The 20,593-nt window shown below is 31.7% G+C and overlaps 1 protein-coding gene across 2 annotated transcripts in view; it reads left to right on the top strand.

Moving 5' to 3' along the window:
- SPRED1 (sprouty related EVH1 domain containing 1) overlaps positions 1 to 20,593 on the top strand; it is a 101,992-nt gene that overhangs the window by 41,069 nt on the left and 40,330 nt on the right. Inside the window, exon 2 of one of the 2 annotated variants that reach the window (XM_011354892.2) lies at positions 5,050 to 5,224. The exons of the other annotated variant lie outside the window; for it this stretch is intronic. Coding sequence (XP_011353194.1) covers positions 5,050 to 5,224 — 175 coding nt within the window. The remainder of the gene's footprint in view (positions 1 to 5,049; positions 5,225 to 20,593) is intronic. 2 annotated transcript variants of the gene reach the window in all.

Below are 20,593 nucleotides of genomic sequence, written 5' to 3' on the forward strand. Positions count from 1 at the left end.
ATTTATGCAGATAAATAGAACAAACACTTAGTTGAAAATTTGAGATAAGTATAGGAAGAAAGAATAGAGCAAGAAGGCAGTTGGGTGGATATATAATAGGCTTGGTAATAACAGCAGGAGGGTTCTACAAGGGAATAAAGAAACTAAAAAAAAAAATGCCAGTTTCCGTGTAGACAGCTGCAACTATTAGAGCTTGTAAAAATTTTTATAACTATACCCTTAATTTAATAAGAAATATCTTGCCAACATGCAGATTTGAAACTATAACCATAATTTGCATTTGTCCATTAAATGCAATAAAGTATAACTTGAGAGTTAGTTATTCTACATCATATATAACACAGTATTGCTATTTCAAAAGAAACTACATGGATCAATATAAATGAGGCAGAATTTTACTTTTGTGTTTGGTTCTCTTTTTGCCTTAACTTTATTGAAATACCAGTTGAAAATTTAGAAAACAAAGCTCATGGTTGCTATTAAGAATTTTAGATATCTTAGAATATTTATTTGTAGTTATAACCCCATCAACAAGTCCTCTTGTTTCGTCCTCCAGAATAGATTCAAATCAGTCTATTCCTGTGTCTATTATTACCACCTTAATCCAATCCGACATTACCTCTCACCTGGACTTCTACATTAGTTGTCTAATTCCCCTACTGTGGGTGAAAGAATATACTTGGTATAATTGTTCAAATGAGATGAGAGATTAGCAGTTGAGGTACAATTTAGATTTTGAATAAAATAAAAGAAACCAAGCAACATTTTATAAGAGCCTCTTCATTTCATTAGAATGTAAGCTAGATTGAAAAGTCGTTATGTATGTAGTTCATTACCAAGTGAAGAATAGAACTTGAAGTATTTTTGAAAATAATATTAAAGAACTAATTACTGTCATTTGACTTTAGATAAATCACTGGGAACAAATGCCTTTTAATTAAGTATTTTAAAGAAACTCGAGTGAAATTTCTGAGGGTTTTTTTTTTTTTTGGCAGTAAGAGTAAGTTGTCATTTTAAGTGGCTGCTGTGTCAGAGACTGATTGCAAATATGAAACCCAGAGAGTAAAAATTCAACAGATTTTTGATTTTTAATTCTGTAATGGTAAATCTTATTTTTCTTTATTTTCCACATTAAATTGGGCTTCTATTGTTTACATGGTCAGGAGAATTAGTTTATTAATACTTTAAATAGAAGAATTCAATTTGATTTCTTGCTCTTAAGTCACTTTCATCTAAGGAAGGGATGATCAGTGGAAATTTTATGCTACAAGGCAGAGTATGACAAAGTTTGTAAGAGCTGCTATTAGTCTTTGTGAGTGGTTGCATGTTTTAGACAAGAGTTACTGCTTTTATTTGGGAAAAGAGAAGGACATTTGAAGGCAAGGAGGTTATGAGATTAAAAACACAGTTGAAAGAAAACATTAACCTTGGCAAGAATGAAGGCCTATCAAAAAAACAAAAACAAAAACCCACCATTACTGAAACAACTTGAGGAATTTTATGGTAAGTAGTCTAGTCTTAGGTCATGAAATTGAAAGCTGAGTTGTTAAATTATAAATTAGTGAAGGCTATGGTGTAGGGGAATACAGATTTATCTAAGCTTCTGGACTACTTTAAAGCTTGAAGGAGCAACTTGAATAGATAAGGGAAACTTGTATTTGGTACAGTTGAAAACATGAAATTCAAAAAAAGTTTGTATAAATTACTGGCCACCTTTAAAACCTCTTTTGTTGTATTAAGGTGAACAGTGAATCACTCAACCTTACTCTTCCAGTAAAGAAATCTTTATCTGATTTTCCTAGAAAGAACAGTACATCTCGTCTAGGTGGCACATTTTTATAAAGTAAAATAACTAAAGAAGATGGGGGCAGTAAGAGGAATTATGTTAGGGGTACTTTTGTTTAAAACATTTATACACTGTTAAAAATAACATTATAAAATTTTTACAGTATCTTGAGTAAAGCCACAGTTTAGAATGTGGGTTTTTAATGTATTTAAATTACTTTTAACTCATAAATACTAAGTAATTTTTGAAGAAACTCAGAAATGAAGGGAAAATACCTAATTTCACTATCCTAAAATAACCACTAAGTGTTTTAAAATATATATTTTTAATAGTGTGCATATTTTAATATTTTTAAAATATAAAATATGCCCGAGAAGCATACAAACTGTAAATGAGAAAATTAGTAAGATTCAAAGATGACGAAATAAGAATCTGTGCCCTAAAGAGGATAACTACTCCCACATTCTGCAGTCAAAATATACCCTGAGCTTCTAAATTGGGTATATTACTTCTTGGGTCTTCTAAGTCTTATGGAATCTAGTATAAAATTCTTAACATTTCCCAGTTTACTACATAATTATACGAGAAGGAAGAGTCAGGATCCTGTAGTAAAATAGACACTTAAATGATAATTGGGAACTTGAATTTAGATTTTGACTCACTTCTACCTTCCTACTTTAACTTCACTGAACTTCAGATGTGTTGAGCTTTAAATGAATGAGTTTAGTTCATAGACATTTAATTTGAACCTAATATGTCTAAGTTAATGAGCTATGCTTCTGGTGTATCCTTAGACTTAGATTCTTGGTAAACCAAATGACTACCATTTAGTATTGATTCTATCCCTCCAACTTGGTTCCCACTGTAATAAGCTTCCCCAGCTTCTTGGGATGCATATCATGTTTATAGTAGAAGTACTTGTTCCATCCTATCCCAGGAGGATTCCAGTTTGATACTTATGTCAGCCCACCCTTTATGTACCCACACCTTCATTGACCAGTTCTGAGTTGAATGTTGGTAAGAACTGGGCCCAAACAAGAATTAGAGCCTCTGAATAACTGAATAATAAAAAGCTTAAGTTATATACCAATGAAACTAAAGACTTTCAGAGCTTCTACCTAAAGAATTATTTTGACCCCAATAGTAGAGAATTATAGTTGATCATGTAAATTTTATTTTTTCCTAGGTCCTACTTGACTTTCAGTTACCAGGATGATAACTACTTCAATTTAAAATTCTTCATTGCAATAATAACTAATACTTACATAGTGTTTATTATATCAGGCATTGTTTACATTTATTAAAGATAGATTCTGTAACTTCTCAAGGTCACACAGCGAGTAAGTTGTTGAGCCAGGATCCAACTTAAGAAAGTTGGACAGACTATTCACTCAGTCACGGCACAGTACAGCTTTAAAAGTGTATAGCTCTCTTACAGAAGACGTGTCAGAATATATAAAGAACTTCTAAAAATCAGTAATAAAAGACTGCATAATAAAAAAATGGTCAAAAGACTTAAAAAGATGGTACATAAATGGCAAATAAGGTTATGAAAAGATGCTCAACATCATGAGTCATCAGGGAAATGGACATTAAAACCACAGTGGGTTACCACTACATACTCACTACAATGAATAAAATTTAAAAGTTTGAAAATACCAAATATTGGCGTGGATGTGGAACAACTGAAACTATCATACATTACTGATAGGAATGTATAATTGTACAACTACTGTGGGAAATAGTTTATTAGTTTAGAGTTAAATATACTACTATGTGACCCATCAGTTCCATTCATAGGTAATTAAGAGAAATAAAACATCTGTCTACAAAAAGACTAGTACTAGAATGTTTATAACAGGTTATTCATAATAGTCAACAACTAGGACCAATCCAAATACACATTAATGTACAAGAATAAATGAAATGTAATATATTTATTCAGTGAGAGGACTACTTAGCAGTAAAAAAGAATGAACTACTAATACAACAACATAATTAGTGAAAGAAGTCAGACCTAAAGGGTGCAAGTAGTAATTCTGTTTGATTCCATTTATATGAAGTCTCATAACAGGCAAAACTAATGTTTATATTAGAAATCAGAACCATGGTTACCTGTTTGATGGGAAAGAGGTTTATGGGAATTTTCTTGAAGTCATTAAAATCTTCTATATTTTGATTATTATGTTGGTTATGCAGATGTATACATTTGCCAGAATTTGTTGAATTGTGTATTTAAGTTCAGTATATGTTATTGTGTGTAAAATATACCTCAATAAAGTAAATATGTAAAGTAAAAAAGCAAGGGAGAGATTTCACACCAACACTATGACAAGAGGAATAACTGACAGCCTAATACTTGGAACGTACAGAGATACTAAGTAGCACAGAACTATTACATAGACCCTTGTTTGATAGTCCTAATAACCAAGACAAATTTAAGTTACATTTAGTATAATTTTCTAAGACGTCAGCAAGGTATACTATTTTTAGGAAGGGTTTCATCAATAATTAAAAGTTTTAGAACAAAAATGCTTTAGATGTCAGTTGTCTAGAACATTAGTATATGAGACACATTTCTTTGATTTTATGTAAAGAATGATTGTGATTAATATTGGGAAATGATTCTGAATGGAACTAGAATGTAGTTTCTTTAAGAATGGAGTCTGCCAAAAAGAAGGTATGAAAGGTTTCTACACACTAACTTGCTTGATAAGTTACTGAAAGAGAACATTTGCTTTTATATGATTTGTGTGATTTCGATTCCCAGTCGTTGGAAGACATGGAAAAATGGGATATTTGAGTTTCAGCATTTTATTTATAATATATTCCAGAAAAGTTAGAAACTTAGAGATGTCACTATTAAATGTCTCAAAATACAGCAGTAATTTGTCCTGATTATATTGCAGCAGGTAAGTATATACAGGCAAGTTTGATGATGGCCTGTGTAATTTGACAGTGTTTGTCTCTGGGGTTTTTCATGACTTGTTTCATGGCAATCAAATGTGCTTGAACTATTCAGATGATGAATTGAAATAAGAGTTCTGTAGCTTTTTATTGTGAGGTTAGTCCTTAAAATAAAGGTTAACCTTTTAAATTTAGTTTGTGGGTTTTGACCTCTTTCAAGTCGATTACTTTCTGTGGACTATCATGGAGTAGTAAACACTATAGTTACCAGCCATTAACTAATGTAGTCTTTACTGACAGCTTGGCTGGTTTTTGTTTATGGAAAAGCTAATTTGTAATCTTTGCATCTATTTTAGTAATAGTTATGCACGAGTGCGAGCTGTGGTGATGACCCGGGATGACTCAAGTGGTGGATGGTTACCACTTGGAGGGAGTGGACTAAGCTGCGTTACTATCTTCAAAGTCCCTCACCAGGAAGAGAATGGCTGTGCTGATTTTTTTATCCGCGGAGAGCGACTCAGGGACAAAATGGTAATTAATAATGCATTTATTGCTATAATTTTAAGATTCTATAGAAATAATGATCTATTTAAAATTACAATTAGTGGACCATAATTTATGAGAATGATTTTTGCCCAGGAACAGTGATTGTTTCTGGAGCTCTTCAGGACAGTGAAATAAGCCTGTTTCTTTGCAACTGGGACTGACATTAATATAACACATGTTAGAGGGAAGCTGCTTTTCTGGTTAGGTTTAATGCAAGAACATTTATGGATAGTACCCCAGTTATCAAACCAGGTACACCCTGCTTCCCCTTCTCCCCACTGTTCCCTGGACTGGCAAGCTATAGTCCACAGGCCAAATCTAGGCCTGTCACCTATTTTCATATGGCCCATGAGTTAAGAATGGTTTTAGCACTTTTAAATAATTGAAAATAAAGAAGAGTAATAATTGTATGACATGTGAAAATTATATGAAATGCAAATGTCAGTGTCCATAAATAAAGTTTGATCCATAAATAAAGTTCGATTGGAACATAGCCACCAAGCTTATTCATTTACATTTTGTCTATGGAGGCTTTTACACTACAATGACAGAGTTGAGTAGTTGCGACAGAGACTGTAAACATTTGAACCCTTAAACAGAAACATTTTGCTGACAGTCACCCTAGATTTCTGTGTTCTCTGGTTCTTTTTCTTCATTTCCTATTAATCTAGTTATTCTAGACTTATAAGAGTATCTGGTGGCCAGCCTAGTTTTTGTCACTATCTTCTATTCAGATGAGTGTTTTCTTACATCCATGTACTTTTAAATTTGAACCTAACCTTTGGTAATGTTAGCTATTTACTTTTTAATTAGTGTAGAAAATTTTCTCTTTTATTTCATTTGTGAGCTAAAAAAAACGACTCTGTAATCATATCTGAAAAGCTGAGTAATGTTAGTGTTATTCCTATATCAAGTAAAAGGAGAGCATACACTTAGAGGAAAAACGAGAAAAGTGCCAAAACTTTTAAGACCCTTGAAAATAACTAGAATTCCTTTAAATATGTATTTGTAGACTGGTTTGTGAGCCTATTTAATATACATGATATTTCTATTGAATATGTTTTAAATTTCAAATAATTCTTTAATATATATGAACATTTTTTAATAAACCTACTTTTAATTTGGTTCTTGGTTTCTGGATATTTTTTACTACTGAATTATTTCAGTAATTTAGAAAGTTGCCTAACTTGCCCCAGTTCCTGCCTCAGTTAAAAGGAGATTTATCCTGAATCCTCTTGAAAACCTTCTAACTGTAGTTTTTTGTGAGTTTATGATTCACTCCTGACAGTGTATCGCAATTAATCAGAATGTGCTTTTAGGATTATAGGAAGGAACCCCAGTTAAATTCAGAAGTGCCTATAATAAATTTAATATGTCCTCTGTAACAGTTTAAATATTTAAAGGTGATTCTGGCCTTGGATAAGATGGTGGCTGGCATATGCTAATGCTTATTTAAAATACGTCTTCGTAGATTTCCGAGAAAGGGTTTATAGTTATCTATCCAAAGTATAATGCATTTCATGTGAGCTAATGATAACTGGGAAATGTTGGAGAAATTGTAAATTTTAATAGTGAAGGCATTTTTTAATAGTAAAGATAGAAAAAGTGAAGAAAAATGTCAAAGGCAGAAAAAGAATTTGAGAAAAAAGCTTGTTATCAAAGACAGCTCAGACTGATGGATTAGGTGGTTGTTCAGAGTATGGCTCGGACATAAAGCTAGTGAGAATGAACCTGGGATTCAAAAAGATCACAAATTTATTCTCTATGACAGGATTTAAAAAAATAGCCCATAACCTAATCCTAGGGTTTAGAATCATAATAGACTAACAAGAAAATATGTTCTTCTGATAGAAGCACTGACTTAGGAATCAGAACACCTGTTATTTCACCTAACCATTTCTTCTTGAGGGAGCTTGTTATTTGTGAAACAGGGATGGTAAATATGTCTCAGTGTAGATAAAAAGGGAAAATCATTCTGTTGAAAGGTTGACATTTTTATAGAGATTAGCTATCTAATAAAGCATTTTAGATTTTGGGGACTTGTATGATCAAAGACAGAGGCAATAATGCATGGCTATAAATTGAAAATGGCAAAGTCTTGTGTGTTTCAAGATAAATAAGACAATGACATTGAAATAAGTAGATTAATTGCCCCCTCTGCTGGGTAATAGATTTCTGACCAAGATACTTCTGAAGCAATACCGAATTAAAGTATATATTCTTTTTCATTGTGACTGCTTTGGGGGAATCGTTAATATCCCAAGTCTCTCTATGTATTTATCAGTTGGGTTTATTTTAATTCATTTTTGGTGTTTTAGTTTTTTAATTTTTCTAAACTTAAAGAACTCTGTGACTGTTGAATCTATAAATTTACAAAGTTCCCAAGATGATAGTTTTCTTTAAAATTCTACTTGGTGAGTAAACTGCATTTTAATTTTGTTCCTATGTAATAGTTAATCATGTAAAAGATATTTGTCAAAAACTGTGTTTCTGTATCCATTTGTCTGTAGGTCACATCTTAGAATCCTGTACCTTAGATAAATTCTAGAAATAAAGTGAGATAACCTGCCCCTCATACCCTCATGGTACAGTTTATAGGTTACTGTTTTGATACTCTAAATTAGAGCTTCCCAAGCTGTGTGCCATAAATAAAAGTGGTTGGAGCCTTCAGGCTGGTTGCCTCTTAACTAATAGCAAATTAGTCTCTCCTGGTTGCCTTATAAATGTTATTTTTTAAAGTATGTCTTAGGAAAAAGTTGGAAAGCACTGCTCTGTATAGTTGGCTTTCATACTTTATTGACAGTTGAGAAGGAATTAAAAAGAAACACCAGGCTTGTTGTACCCTAAGATAATCAAAGTGTAGTGCCTTTGTCTCAAATACTAGGGGATGGAATGGTCTTTGAGAAGGATAGATTCTGAGAACCACCTTTCTTGATCTGTATGAGTTATAACCTTCATTTCCTCATAGCCTTGATTTCTTCCTTTAATTCTTTAGTGTAAGTTAGTATTATCTTGGATCACATTTTTTTAAATGCTAGCTGAAATTTAACTGTTAACTTGTATAGATAATCTTTACTGTAGAGCTCCACATTCCCCATGATAGAAACTTTGTTTTGCATTCACTTTTCATTAGATACAACAGCAGCTCTTCTCTGTTAGTATGACACTTCTATTTTATAAGCAGATATTTTATCCAGATAGTTTACCATATGTATGGGTTATATTATTTGACCATTTTTAGCTGAATCGTATGTGATATGTAAATTTAAAACATTATTATCATATACCCGTAGCATCTTTATAAGTGGCTGAATAAGCCGTCAATAATGACATTAAAATTTTGCTAAAATATTTACTATGAAACAGTTTTATTTACTAAATTAGATATTCTTAATTTTATGTAGAGAGCAATAAAATGCTGTAAAATTTAATTAAAGATATTGCTTTTTAAAAGCACATAAGACAACAAAAAATGGAATAGGCTACATAGAAGGATACAGTAGAACCTTTTACAACATCCGATTACTTACGATGTTATGTGGAAACAAGAAAAAGTCACTGTGCTATGTCAGCAAAGTTATAAGATAGCTATCATTATAAACTTTAATAGTGAGAGAGGTAATGAAAGGAGGAAAGAGAAAACCAGAAACATTTCAAGTTTAGGAAGTTGCCTATAAAATAATAGTTCTGTTTAAAATGACACATTTTAAAAATGGGATTTCTTTCCAGTTATTAGAATTAGAGCCTAAAACAAAATTAAGAGTATTTGTTTTCTAGGAAGAAAATAAAGTAGTTATAATATAGGAGTAACTTTATTAAAGATGAGACTCATCCCCTTTTCACCATAGGAATCTCTAAAAGACCAGGGAAACATCTTTCTGCCTTGAATTGAACTTTATAAAAGTACAGAACAACAATTTTTGCTTAGCTTTTCCTAATGTGCCTCTTTGAGTTAATCCATTGTGAACCATAGTTTTTCTACAGAGCTCTTCCTCCACTAAAAACCAATGGCATTAACTAGTTTTCCCTTTAAGATTCGGCAGCCTGTCTTTTTAAAGATACTGGTTCTCCTATTCAGCATAATATCACAGTTAGCGGGAGAAAAAAAGTGGCAGTGGAAGTAGAGATGGTATCCACATTTTTATTGTGCCTTATTCTCCTTACAGAGTATTACTCTGTCACCCACATATATAAATAAATCCCTGTACTGACACTGTGTACCATTCACATTACCATCCTCTAGCTTTCGTTTTCATCTATTGACCTGAGCAGTTCCTTCCTAGAGCCAACTTTTCCACATCTGAACCTCATCATTATTCTTGGCTACTTTGCTTTGCACAGTCTTGACCTTCTGGTCTTCATTTCAGCAGGCTGCTTTCCTGGATCTGGTTGTTAGCCAGAACTGTTCCATTTGAAGAATTTTACAATTTCCTGTCATTTTTTTATTCTCCTTTTCTTGCTTTACAATTTCATGCTTACTCTATTACTTTGTGCCTCCTATTTTTTCCCAATTTCACTAGATTTCTCTGGCTTGAATATCTTTTTCTATTTTCTTTTTAAATCTAGTCTAAAATTTTTTTGTCAGTCATTTAAAACTACTCATTCATATTTCAGTAGACAATATGTTGCCTAGTTTTTACCTTACTTTACACTAGAGGAACTTCATTGAATCCTACATTATTAAAGGAGAATACTCTTTTTAAAGGCAAGTCTTTCATGTAATATTGATAAGCTACTGTGTGCTAGACACTATTCTAGGCTGGGGATATGTAAATAAATGACAGAAATTCTAATTTTTGAGAGAATATACATTCTGGTGAGGTACAAAGAAATATTACAATAAATAAATAAGTAAAATGAACAGTATGCTAGGCAGTTATAAGTACTATGTCAAAGTTTATGTAGTAGGCAATAAAAAAAAAATCAAGGGAAGGGAGTTTTTTGTGGGAGGAACTTTTATAATCTGTCCCTTACTTCCTTTGTCTTGAATCTCTGCCTGTTTCCAATGTCAGTCACTGCAATAATGTTGCCTTACTTAGTTATTAATGGTTCACCGAAGCAAGCATTGAATTTATGGAAATGCCCACCCCTCTTTTTCATTAACTAAATAACTATAAGAATAGCATACTAAGAGTTTATGTGGAGAAGAGAATATATACAGTTAGCTTGCTAGTTCTGAGGAAACAATGGCAGGAACAATTTCATTTTTACTGTCTACGGGTAAGTCACAGAAAATAGGAAAATTGAGTTAGAAAGTACCTTGGGCAAACCAGTTTTTATGTGAAGGATTGGAATTGGAAGAAATGATAATGACAATGATAATAATAACAACAACATTCATCTAGTCCAAAATTACCTGTTCATTTTAGGGTCAGTTTATTGAAAAGATAAATTGTACTATTAATGTCTTTCGTACAACCACAAATTTTGTGACTTTCTCTTGGCAGTTGTTTTACAACAATTAATTCTTTAATATTGCCAGTATTGCCTGAGGAGGAAAAAAACCCACTTGTTAGCATATTTATTATCTTTTTTTTGGAGCTGTTTCCTAAAATTTAAGATTTAGAGTTATGTCTTGTGTTTCCTTCCTAGTTGCTTTTTTGCCTCTTTTTAGAAAATTTCAGCTTAACACAACTTTCCTTCAGTACTCTCTTTACTGACTATACTGCACTTCCTCTTTATTATTCGGTTGGTTTGTCTTAAATTAATATTGTTCTATTCTTTAATTATTGATTTATATTGATCGATCTGGTCTGTCAGGCCCATCAAGATTATCTTGGTGGCTTCTTTCTCTTTTATACCTGATTGTGATATATTTCACATCCCTTGCATTACAGTCGAGCTGCCTTTAAACTGTTATAATAGTTAGTAGGTTCCTTAATAGCTAAATTAAAGTCCATACTCTTTGATCTCAAATTATTGGTCTTACTTATTAACTTTCTCAATATTTCTTCACTACTTTTGCTCTGTTAGAATCTAAATTATCATCTGAATGTAGCATGCTTTTAACTGGTTGATGATATTCTTTTAATTAATCAATAGCTGTTTGAGTGCCTTTTATTTGCTAGACTTCTTGTATTAGTTTACTTGGGCTGCCATAAAAAAAATGCCATAGACTGGCTGGCTTAAATAGCTAAAATTTGTTTTTTCATTCTTCTTGAGGCTGGGAAATCCAAGAAGTTGGTGCTCATTGGCTTGGTTTCTGTTGAGAGCTCTCTTCGTAGACTTCAGAAGGGTACAATTCAATCCATATCACTTCCTATACAGTTGTACTTTTTAATCTGTCTGCTAATACTAGTTTTTTCCTCATTAGTCTTTACTCTTCCTTTTTTGGTATATTTTTGCTCATTCTTTCAGAACACTAAACATTTATATATATATATTATATATATATATATATATATGTATATATATTCAGGTTTTTCCTACATGAAAATTTTTATGACCATTGTATATGATTTTTTTTTTTTTTTTGGTGTTTTCTGATATCTTTTAAAGGTCATTCATTCAACTTGCCTTCTGTTTATATTGTGCTAACTGGAACTTCCAGAATACTATTAAATAATGTTGGTGAATGTTTGAATTTAGTGGTATATCTAGTGTTGTACAAATAAGCATGATGTTAGCTGTTGTTTTGAGATGTCCTTTATCACAGTAAGGAAGTGTCCTTAATGTTTCTTATGTCCCATCAGAATTTGATACTAATTTTTCTGAAATCTGGTTTTGCAAATGTTCCATAGACTTTTTAAATTGATCTTTTTATTGAGATAATTGTAGGTTATAAATTGCTTTTGTAAGGAATGATATAAAAAGATCCTGTTTTCCTTTTACTCAGTTTCCTAATGATAACATTTTACCAAACTAGTATATCACAACCATAATATGTATTCACATTTATACAATCCATCATATTCAGATTTTCCGTTTTACTTGTATTCGTTTGGGTGTATTTAGGTCTATACAGTATCTGCTACCATAGAAAAGACATAAAAACAGTTCATGAACCACAAGAATCCTCTCTTCTGTTACTCTTTTTTATAACTACACCCACCTCCCTCTTGGCTTGACAACCAGTCACCCATTCTCCACTGCAATAATTTTGCCATTTCAAAAATGTTAATATAATTGGAATTGTAATATGTAACTTTTCAGGATTGGCTTTTTTCATTCAACATAGTTCCCTGAGAGTTCATTCAGGTAGTTGAGTGTATCAATAGTTTGTTCCTTTTTATTATTGACTAGTATTCTGTGATAACTATGTACCAAAGTTTAATTGTTACCTCATTGAAGGTAATCTAGGCTGTTTGCAGTTTGGGCTATTGCAAATATAGCTGCAATAAATATTCAAGTTTTTCTACCAATGTTGTTTTATTTCTCAGGGATAAATGACCAAGAATGCAATTGTTAGGCTGTACGGTAGTTACATGTTTAGTTTTTAAAAAATTGACAAGCTTTTCCCAGAGTGGCTATACTATATTAATACCTTTCCACCAGCAATGGATGAGCAATCTAGCTTCCACGCATTCTTGCCAGTATTTTGTGTAGTCACTTTTTTATTTTAGTCATTCTGACAGGTATGTAGCGATAGCTCATTGTGGTTTTAATTTGCATTTCCCTAATGGTTATTAATGTTGAATATGTTTTCATTATTTGTACCTTCTTCAGTGAAATATCTGTTCATGTCCTTCTCCATTTTTCTCATTGAATTACTTTTGTTTTTCTATTGAGTTTTGAAAGAATACCACTTTTTTACTTTCCATTCCCTCATCCTCTTTCACTCTCACTTTATACTGATTCAATTTTTTTAATGGTTACAGATAACAAATGGTTTTCTATTTTCTTTTCAATCTGTTTTGGTAATAGATATTCTAGGAAATCAGTTATTTCACTTAGTTTTCCAAATTTGGGGTCCCAAAACCTTAAATTGTATTTATTAATTGCTAAATCTTTGCTGTGCTTTTAGTTTTGTCCCTTTTCATTCCTAATTATGTTTGTTTGTACTTATGTGCCTTCTTTTGTTTCTTCATTCCACTGGTCTTTGCAGAGTCAACTGTCTCAGCAAGAGATCTCCCATACACCTTTTCTCAAATTCACCAATTTTTAACATTTGATTTTATCATTCTCTCTCTCTCCCTTCCCCAGTACATAAACTCATACACACACTTGTTTTTGAAGTAAGTTGCATACATTTGTCCTTTTACCCCTTAATACTTCAGTGTAATTTTCCTAAGAACAAGGATATTTTCTTACATAATCACAGTATAATTATCCTATTTAGGTAATTTAACATAAATACAGTACTTTAATCTACATTCTATATTCCAGTTTTGTCAACTGCCCTAATAATGTTTTTATAACATTTTTGTTCCTTCAGTGCAAGATCATGTAGCATTTAGCTGTCATGTGTCTTTATTCTCCTTTAATCTAGAGCAGTTACTCAGTCTTTCTTTTTATGACAGACATACTTAAAAATACTGGCTTCCTCTCTTTTTAGTAGCTGAACTGCTATTATGCGTGAAGCACTGCCATTGTTCCTTTTGTTACTTTTTTTAAAATTTCTTAAATTGCACTCAGCTCAGAACACAGTGTTAAATACACATTTTTATTAATAATTAGTAAAATATCTATTTGATAACAATATAATTTCATATTTCATAGGATGCCTTGATGTCCTTCATAATGGATACTAATTTTTATATCTTCCAAAAGACTAAAATTCATAATATGAGGCAACTATTCGAGATACCAATTATTGATTTTGGTTATCAAATATTTTGAATTCGGAATTTTATTTCAAAATGAAGATATTTTTCCCTGGAAACAAAGGTGTTTCAGAATGTTGCTAGTAAAATTATTAAGGTCTGATTGTGAACTATACTACTTTTTAGATAATACTATTTGTAAACATATAATTATATACTTGTAAGGTAGCAACTATAATAAAGTACATAGTAGTTTGAAAGTACATATTTCATTTTACTCTGCTCTCCCAAATTATTAGTTGTTATTAGTGAAACAAAAATGCACTTGTACCCATTTTTGGCTTAGTCTATTTTAAATGCTAGTGGAAAACATAAAGTCTAGTAATTTTATGATGGGAGTTTTGTTCTATATTTTCCAAAATAACTTGGAATATATCTTCAGAAGTTTTAGTTATTTAGTGACCGTGGCATTTCCTTTTTCTCTCCCCTCTATAAAACACTCTAGATTTTTTTCAGAAGAAAGAAAAACATTGGAGATTGAAATTTTTTCACTGTCTTTAGACTCCTTTAACTTAAGCGCTTTAGAATCCATTCACTAGCTCTTTGAGGTCCTGAGTACCTTTATTATTGTTCAGACTCCCCCACTCCCCCTCAAAATCTCCTCTCTTAAATAATGACCTCTCAGTCTCTTATAGCAACTGTTCTATTATGGGCTAGTGACATTATCTAGAGACCAACATCACCATTGCTTCTAATATTTATTGAAAGTTTATTATGTGTCAGGCAGTATTTGAGTACTCTGTATGTTACCTCATTTAATTTTCAAAAGTGAGATGGATAATGAATGGTGGAGACTGGCTGGGACCCAGCTGGTCTTAGCTGCAAAGCCCACAAACTTAATTACTATCTCAAATTCCTCTTAAACTGCACTAATAGTTTTCTTCTTGGGAAGTGTATGTGAATTTCACTCTTCCTACTCCTTCTATTATTCATACCTTAATCATTTTATTTTGGACACTTCACTCACGTAAACACCCATTCTCATTAACTACCTTCTTCCCCCTTTTCACTTAACTCCTAGCCTGGTACTGTAGGGAAACCACTTCTCTCCCCTCTTTCCCTTCATCTATATCAAATTTTAATATATTTATGCTAATAGTAGTTTCCATTTTCTTAATTTTAGAATTCACCCATTCAGCTGTATTTTTCCCTTAATTAACATCTATCTAACCTTAACAAAAGAAAAAAATTGTTTGTTACCACTAGATTGAAAGACTTGGAGATCTTATTAAAATAATTAATGGTTCCAAAAGTATTTATCTAGCTAGAAAACATTTAGTCCTGTATGTCTTAACCAACTCAAATCTGTATAGATCTGTATTGGAATGCAAAGCCATTTTACCAAATATCCATTATATAGTTGTATTTTTGCTCCATTATTATAATCACCTTCCTAAAGCTGGCTCTAGTCAGTCTACAGCAATTATAATCTGTTCAAACCTGGTCATGTATTTTGGTATGTAGAAGTCTGGAAAAAAATTATTTTTGATGCAATCATTATAAACAGTTAAGTGCTTTTGAACTTGTTGATGCTTTTTCTAGTTTTAAGATTTTTCATTATATGTTTTTTTAGCTTATAATAAATGACACATCATTTTTTAAAATTTATTTATTTAAATTAGTTTCAAGTATATAGTACATTGGTTAGACAACTATATAGTTCATAAAATGATCCCCCCAATTGCTCCCTCCCTCCCCTGGCTCTTCACCTAGCCATCGTATTAATGCTAACTGCATTCCCTCTGCCTTGCTCCCGGTCCCTGTGACCAACTATCAACTACTAATTTGTACTTCTTTAACCCTTCACCTCATTCTCCCAGCAACCCAACCCCCTCCCCTTTGTCCGTCACCTAATTGTCCACTATATTTTTGACTCTGTTTTTGATTAGTTTGTTCTTTTTGGTCCTTAGATTCCAAATATAAGTGAGGTCATTTGGTATTTATCTTTCTCTGTCTGACTTATTTCACTCTGCATAATAACTTCTAGGTCCATCCATGTCATTGCAAATGGTAGGATTTCATTTTCTTTTAATGGTTGAGTAATATTCCATTGTGTATATGAACCATAATTTCTTTATCCAATCATCTTGTTGATGGGCACTTACATTGCTTCTGTATCTTGGCTATTGTAAATTGTGCTGCCATGAATATTGGGGTGCATAGATCTTTACAAATTATTATTTTGGGTTTTTTTTGGATAAATACCCAGAAGTGCAATTGCTGGGTCAAAAGGTATATCCATTTTTAGTTTTTTGAGAAACCTCCAAAAAATTTAAAAACCTCCATAGCGTTTGTACCAGTTTATAATCCCACCAATGATGTATAAGGGATTCCCTTTTCTCCACATCCTCGCCAACACTTGTTTTTTGATTTATTGATGATAGCCATTCTGACAGGTGTGAGGTGATATCTCATTGTAGTTTTAATTTGCATTTCTCTGAAGATTAGTGACCTTGAGCATCTTTTCATGTGTCTGTTAGCCATCTGTATTTCTTCTTTGGAGAAGTATCTGTTCAAGTCTTCTGCCCATTTTTTAATTGGATCGTTTATTTTTTTGTTAATAATACTTCATTTCTTATCCCAATACACTTATAGGTGATCAAGTTCAAAAGGTTCTAGTACTGTGCTGATTCTAAAACACGACTCTTTAATTTGTTCTTACTTGTTAACTAGCCATATTTTTAATGGATCAGTTAAGAGTTATTGATGTCAGAATACTTTGGCAACATATTCTTTTGTAGTTGTTCTTGTTGAGTCAGTCTTAACATTTAATATTCACTTTACAATCGGCTATTTACACTCCGGATATCTTTTCTTTTTGTTAATTTAATGTAAACTATCTTCTTTTGGGTAGAAATGAGAGCAGGGCCACTGATCTACTTTTTAACTTATCTTTACTCTAAATTTATAAATGGCTTTCATAGTTACTATGGAAGTCTGGTGAAATTCACATACTTTAAGAGCTCTTTAACCACAGAAAGAGGTATATTCAGCTATTAATTAGGATTATAGATGTGTTTTAAGTTTAACAACTGTATGCAGAATAATTTTCAGATTATATTTTTAATGGCTTCTGGCATTTGCCTTTAGGATAGTCTTAACAGAATTTAGGATTATTCATTTTGTACCAGATATACACACACACACCCTAAGACTATAAAGAAGCTCTAAGGGTAAGTATAGGTCATGTATTCTGGGAGATTGTAACCATTTCAGGTCTATAGAGTACTTTTTAGTTTACTACACTGGCCAGAAATAATTTATCCCATTCTCTGTTTTTCCTTCAGGATAAATAAATCAACTGTTAATGTTAGATTAGTTGATTGTAATTGTTGGCAAAAATGTAATTGCCATTTTCTGTAGTTTGGTTGCTAATTATATGCTAATCATGACTATGATAAACATTGAATTCTGCTTAGTACATGCCACTTAATATTACCGTTATCTTAAGATACATAATTAGTATAGTGAAAACTGCAGTGGACCAAAGTTGGAACACATCGTTCCGATATAATTGAGGGGCAATGTAAAGATGAAGGTAGCTGAACTCACTGATTTTTAAGAATCCTTCTAGCCCTTAAAATTGTTTTTGTTTTTTCACGAATGCCGATTAAGTATTGATTACATGGTGGGTAAAAGTCTTTCGAGGAATTTTTCTATCTATTTTTTTTAAATACAACTTTTTAATTTCATTGATTTTTTTTTTTTTTAATTTGAGGTGGGCTGTACATTAAAGTTTGCTGTACATTGTCCTTAATGTGATGAGAGTGCATTTATTTATTTTTAATGCTACTTAATGTCAGAAGCAAAACAATTTTCTAATACATTGTGTGACTTAGATGAGAAATTGTTATACTTTGGACATGGAGGCCTTGAAATTATGTAAATGCTGAGTGATGCAGATGTTTTATCTATAAAAAACGGTGATGGTTGTACCTATAGATTGCATGCCTTTTTTTTTTAATCTCACTGCCTGTTCCTAAATTATGAAGAGCTACCACCATGATAGCCATTTTTAAGGAATAAGTATTTTTATGCTACATTAAATAAATAATAACAGTAAAATATTATTTCATAATATCATTTTACAGATGAAAGTTAACACATATTGACATCTAGTTCATAATCATTTGGCATGTTTTTGTACCAGTTGATATGGCATGTAACCTCAACATTTACATGACTTTTAGGTGGAACGCATTCTTGTTCAGGTATTTTTGTGAGTCAGAGCTAGTGCATTATCCCTTCCATTTCCTCAATGTAATCTAAAGCCCATTTTTAAAACTCATTTTTCTGTGTGTTTTAGAAGCCTCTAGAAAATAGAAGCCATTGTAAACAATTGGTAGAAAGGTATTTAGACCATGTTGAAATTTTATTTATCTGAGAAAATACAGTTGGCAGACAACTTTGGAAAATTTAACAGAGTGATTGATTCAGCAATATTTCTATGTTTTAAAAATTAATTTAGTGATATTTACAATATGACCAAAGTCACTTTTTATATCTTTTTATGTCTTTTTAACAATTTCAATTTAGCGTTGTTTCCTAAAATACATATTACTGTTTATGAATACAATAAAAATGTTACAGTAATCAGTAACATTAATTTTAACTTTAATTCCAGAACTTAATTTAATTATGAATTTTATTATTATTATTGCAAAATGGTTGTGACAAATAATAAATCTGCACAAAATGTTGTAACAAAGTGCAAACACATAAAAGCCTTGAATAAATGTTGATTATTTTGTAATATATGTAGAATCATCAAAGTATAGGAAATAAGGCAGTTTTATTACTTTGCCTCTAAGCAGACAGGACAGAATCTAATCACTTTCTTTGTTACTTATTTCAGAATTAATCAGACTTACTATCAAAAAATCATATATTCAGTGATATGCTGATAAAGGTTTAAGAATCAGTTCTCCCAGGGGAAAAAAGGCAGTGATTTATAGCATTTACATACATACGCCCACCACGACTGATTTCAGTCACTACAGCATCACTGCATATGGAATTTGGAAGAAGTGAGCAGTAGTATACCATTATTTTTTCTTTTGTTACCTATGCCTTTGGTATCATATCCAAGAAAATCATTGCCAAATCTGGTGTCCTATGTTTTCTTCTAAGACTTTTATTTTTTTAGTTCTTATTTTAGGCCCTTGATCTATTTGAGTTAATTTTTCTATGTGATTTAGGTAAGAGTCCAACTTCATTCTTTTGTATAAGAATATCTAGTTTTCCTAGTACCATTTGTTGAAAAGACTCTTTCCTCCATCAAATGGTCTTGACACTGTTGTCTAATCTGTTCAGTTATTTTCCTTCTAATCCTTGTTTGTTGTGTTTCTATCATGAAAAGAAGCTGAATTTGATCAAGCGCTTTATCTGTATCAGTTGAGATGTTCATGTTTTTTTTTTTCATTCATCTTGTTCATGTGGCATATTACATTAATCACTTTTCATATGTTGAACCATCTTAGCATTTCTAGAAATCAGTCCCATTTGATCATAGTGTATGTAATCCTTTTAATATGCTGCCAAACTTGGTTTGCTAGTATTCGCTGAGAATTTTTGCATCAGTGTTCATAGGGGATATTGGTTTGTAGTTTTCTTGTAGTGTCTTCATCTAGGTTTGGTATCAGGGTATTAATGTAGCCTCATGACTTCTGAAGTGTTCCCCCAATTCAGTTTTTCAGAAAAGTTTAAGAGTTTTGATATTAGTTCTTTAAATGTTTAGTATAATTCACCAGTGAAGCCATCAGGTTCAGGGTTTTCCTTTGTCGAGAGATTTATGATTACTGATCATTATTTTTAGTAGTTATAGGTATATTCAGACTTTTTATTTCTGACTTGGTCCATTTTATGTTTCTAGTAATTTGTTCATTTCACCTGTGTTTTCCAATTCGTTGACGTACAATTGTTCATAGTACTCTTATAATCCCTTTTATTTCTGTAGAATCAGTAGTAATGCCTACACTTTGATTTCTTATTTTTGTGATTTGCATCTTCCCTTTTTTTCTTAGTCCATCTAGCTAAAGGTTTGCCTTTTCTTTTCTTCTGTGTAGAAGGATTAAAACTTTTGGTTTCATTGCTTTTCTCTGTTGTTTTTCTGTTCTCTACTTTTTTCTCTCTCTACTCTCATCAATATTTCCTTCTTTCTGCTAGCTTTGGGTTTAGTTTATTTGTTTCTAGTTCCTTAAATTGTAAAATTACATGGTTGATTTTAGATTTTTTTTTTTTTTTTAAGATAAGCGTTTATAGCTATGCATTTTCCCCTTAGCACTGCTTTTGCCACATCTCATAGATTTTGGTATGCTGTGTTTTTGTTTTCGTTCTCTGAGTGTTTTCTGATTTCCCTTGTGGTTTCTTTTTCAGTCAGTTGTTTAATTTCTTAAGTTTAATGAATTTTCTAGTTTTCTGTTTGTTATTCATTTGTGACTTCATCCCATTGTGGCCAGAGAAGATGCTTTATATAATATCTATATATTTAAATATATTGAGGTTTAATTTGTGGCCTACCATGTGCACTTCAGAAGAAAAAGTGTATTCTTAAATTTAAATGTTTTTGTTCAGTAGTGTTCTTTATATGTCT

Source organism: Pteropus vampyrus, unplaced genomic scaffold (genome assembly GCF_000151845.1).
Source record: "Pteropus vampyrus isolate Shadow unplaced genomic scaffold, Pvam_2.0 Scaffold19, whole genome shotgun sequence".
Lineage (NCBI taxonomy): Eukaryota > Metazoa > Chordata > Mammalia > Chiroptera > Pteropodidae > Pteropus > Pteropus vampyrus.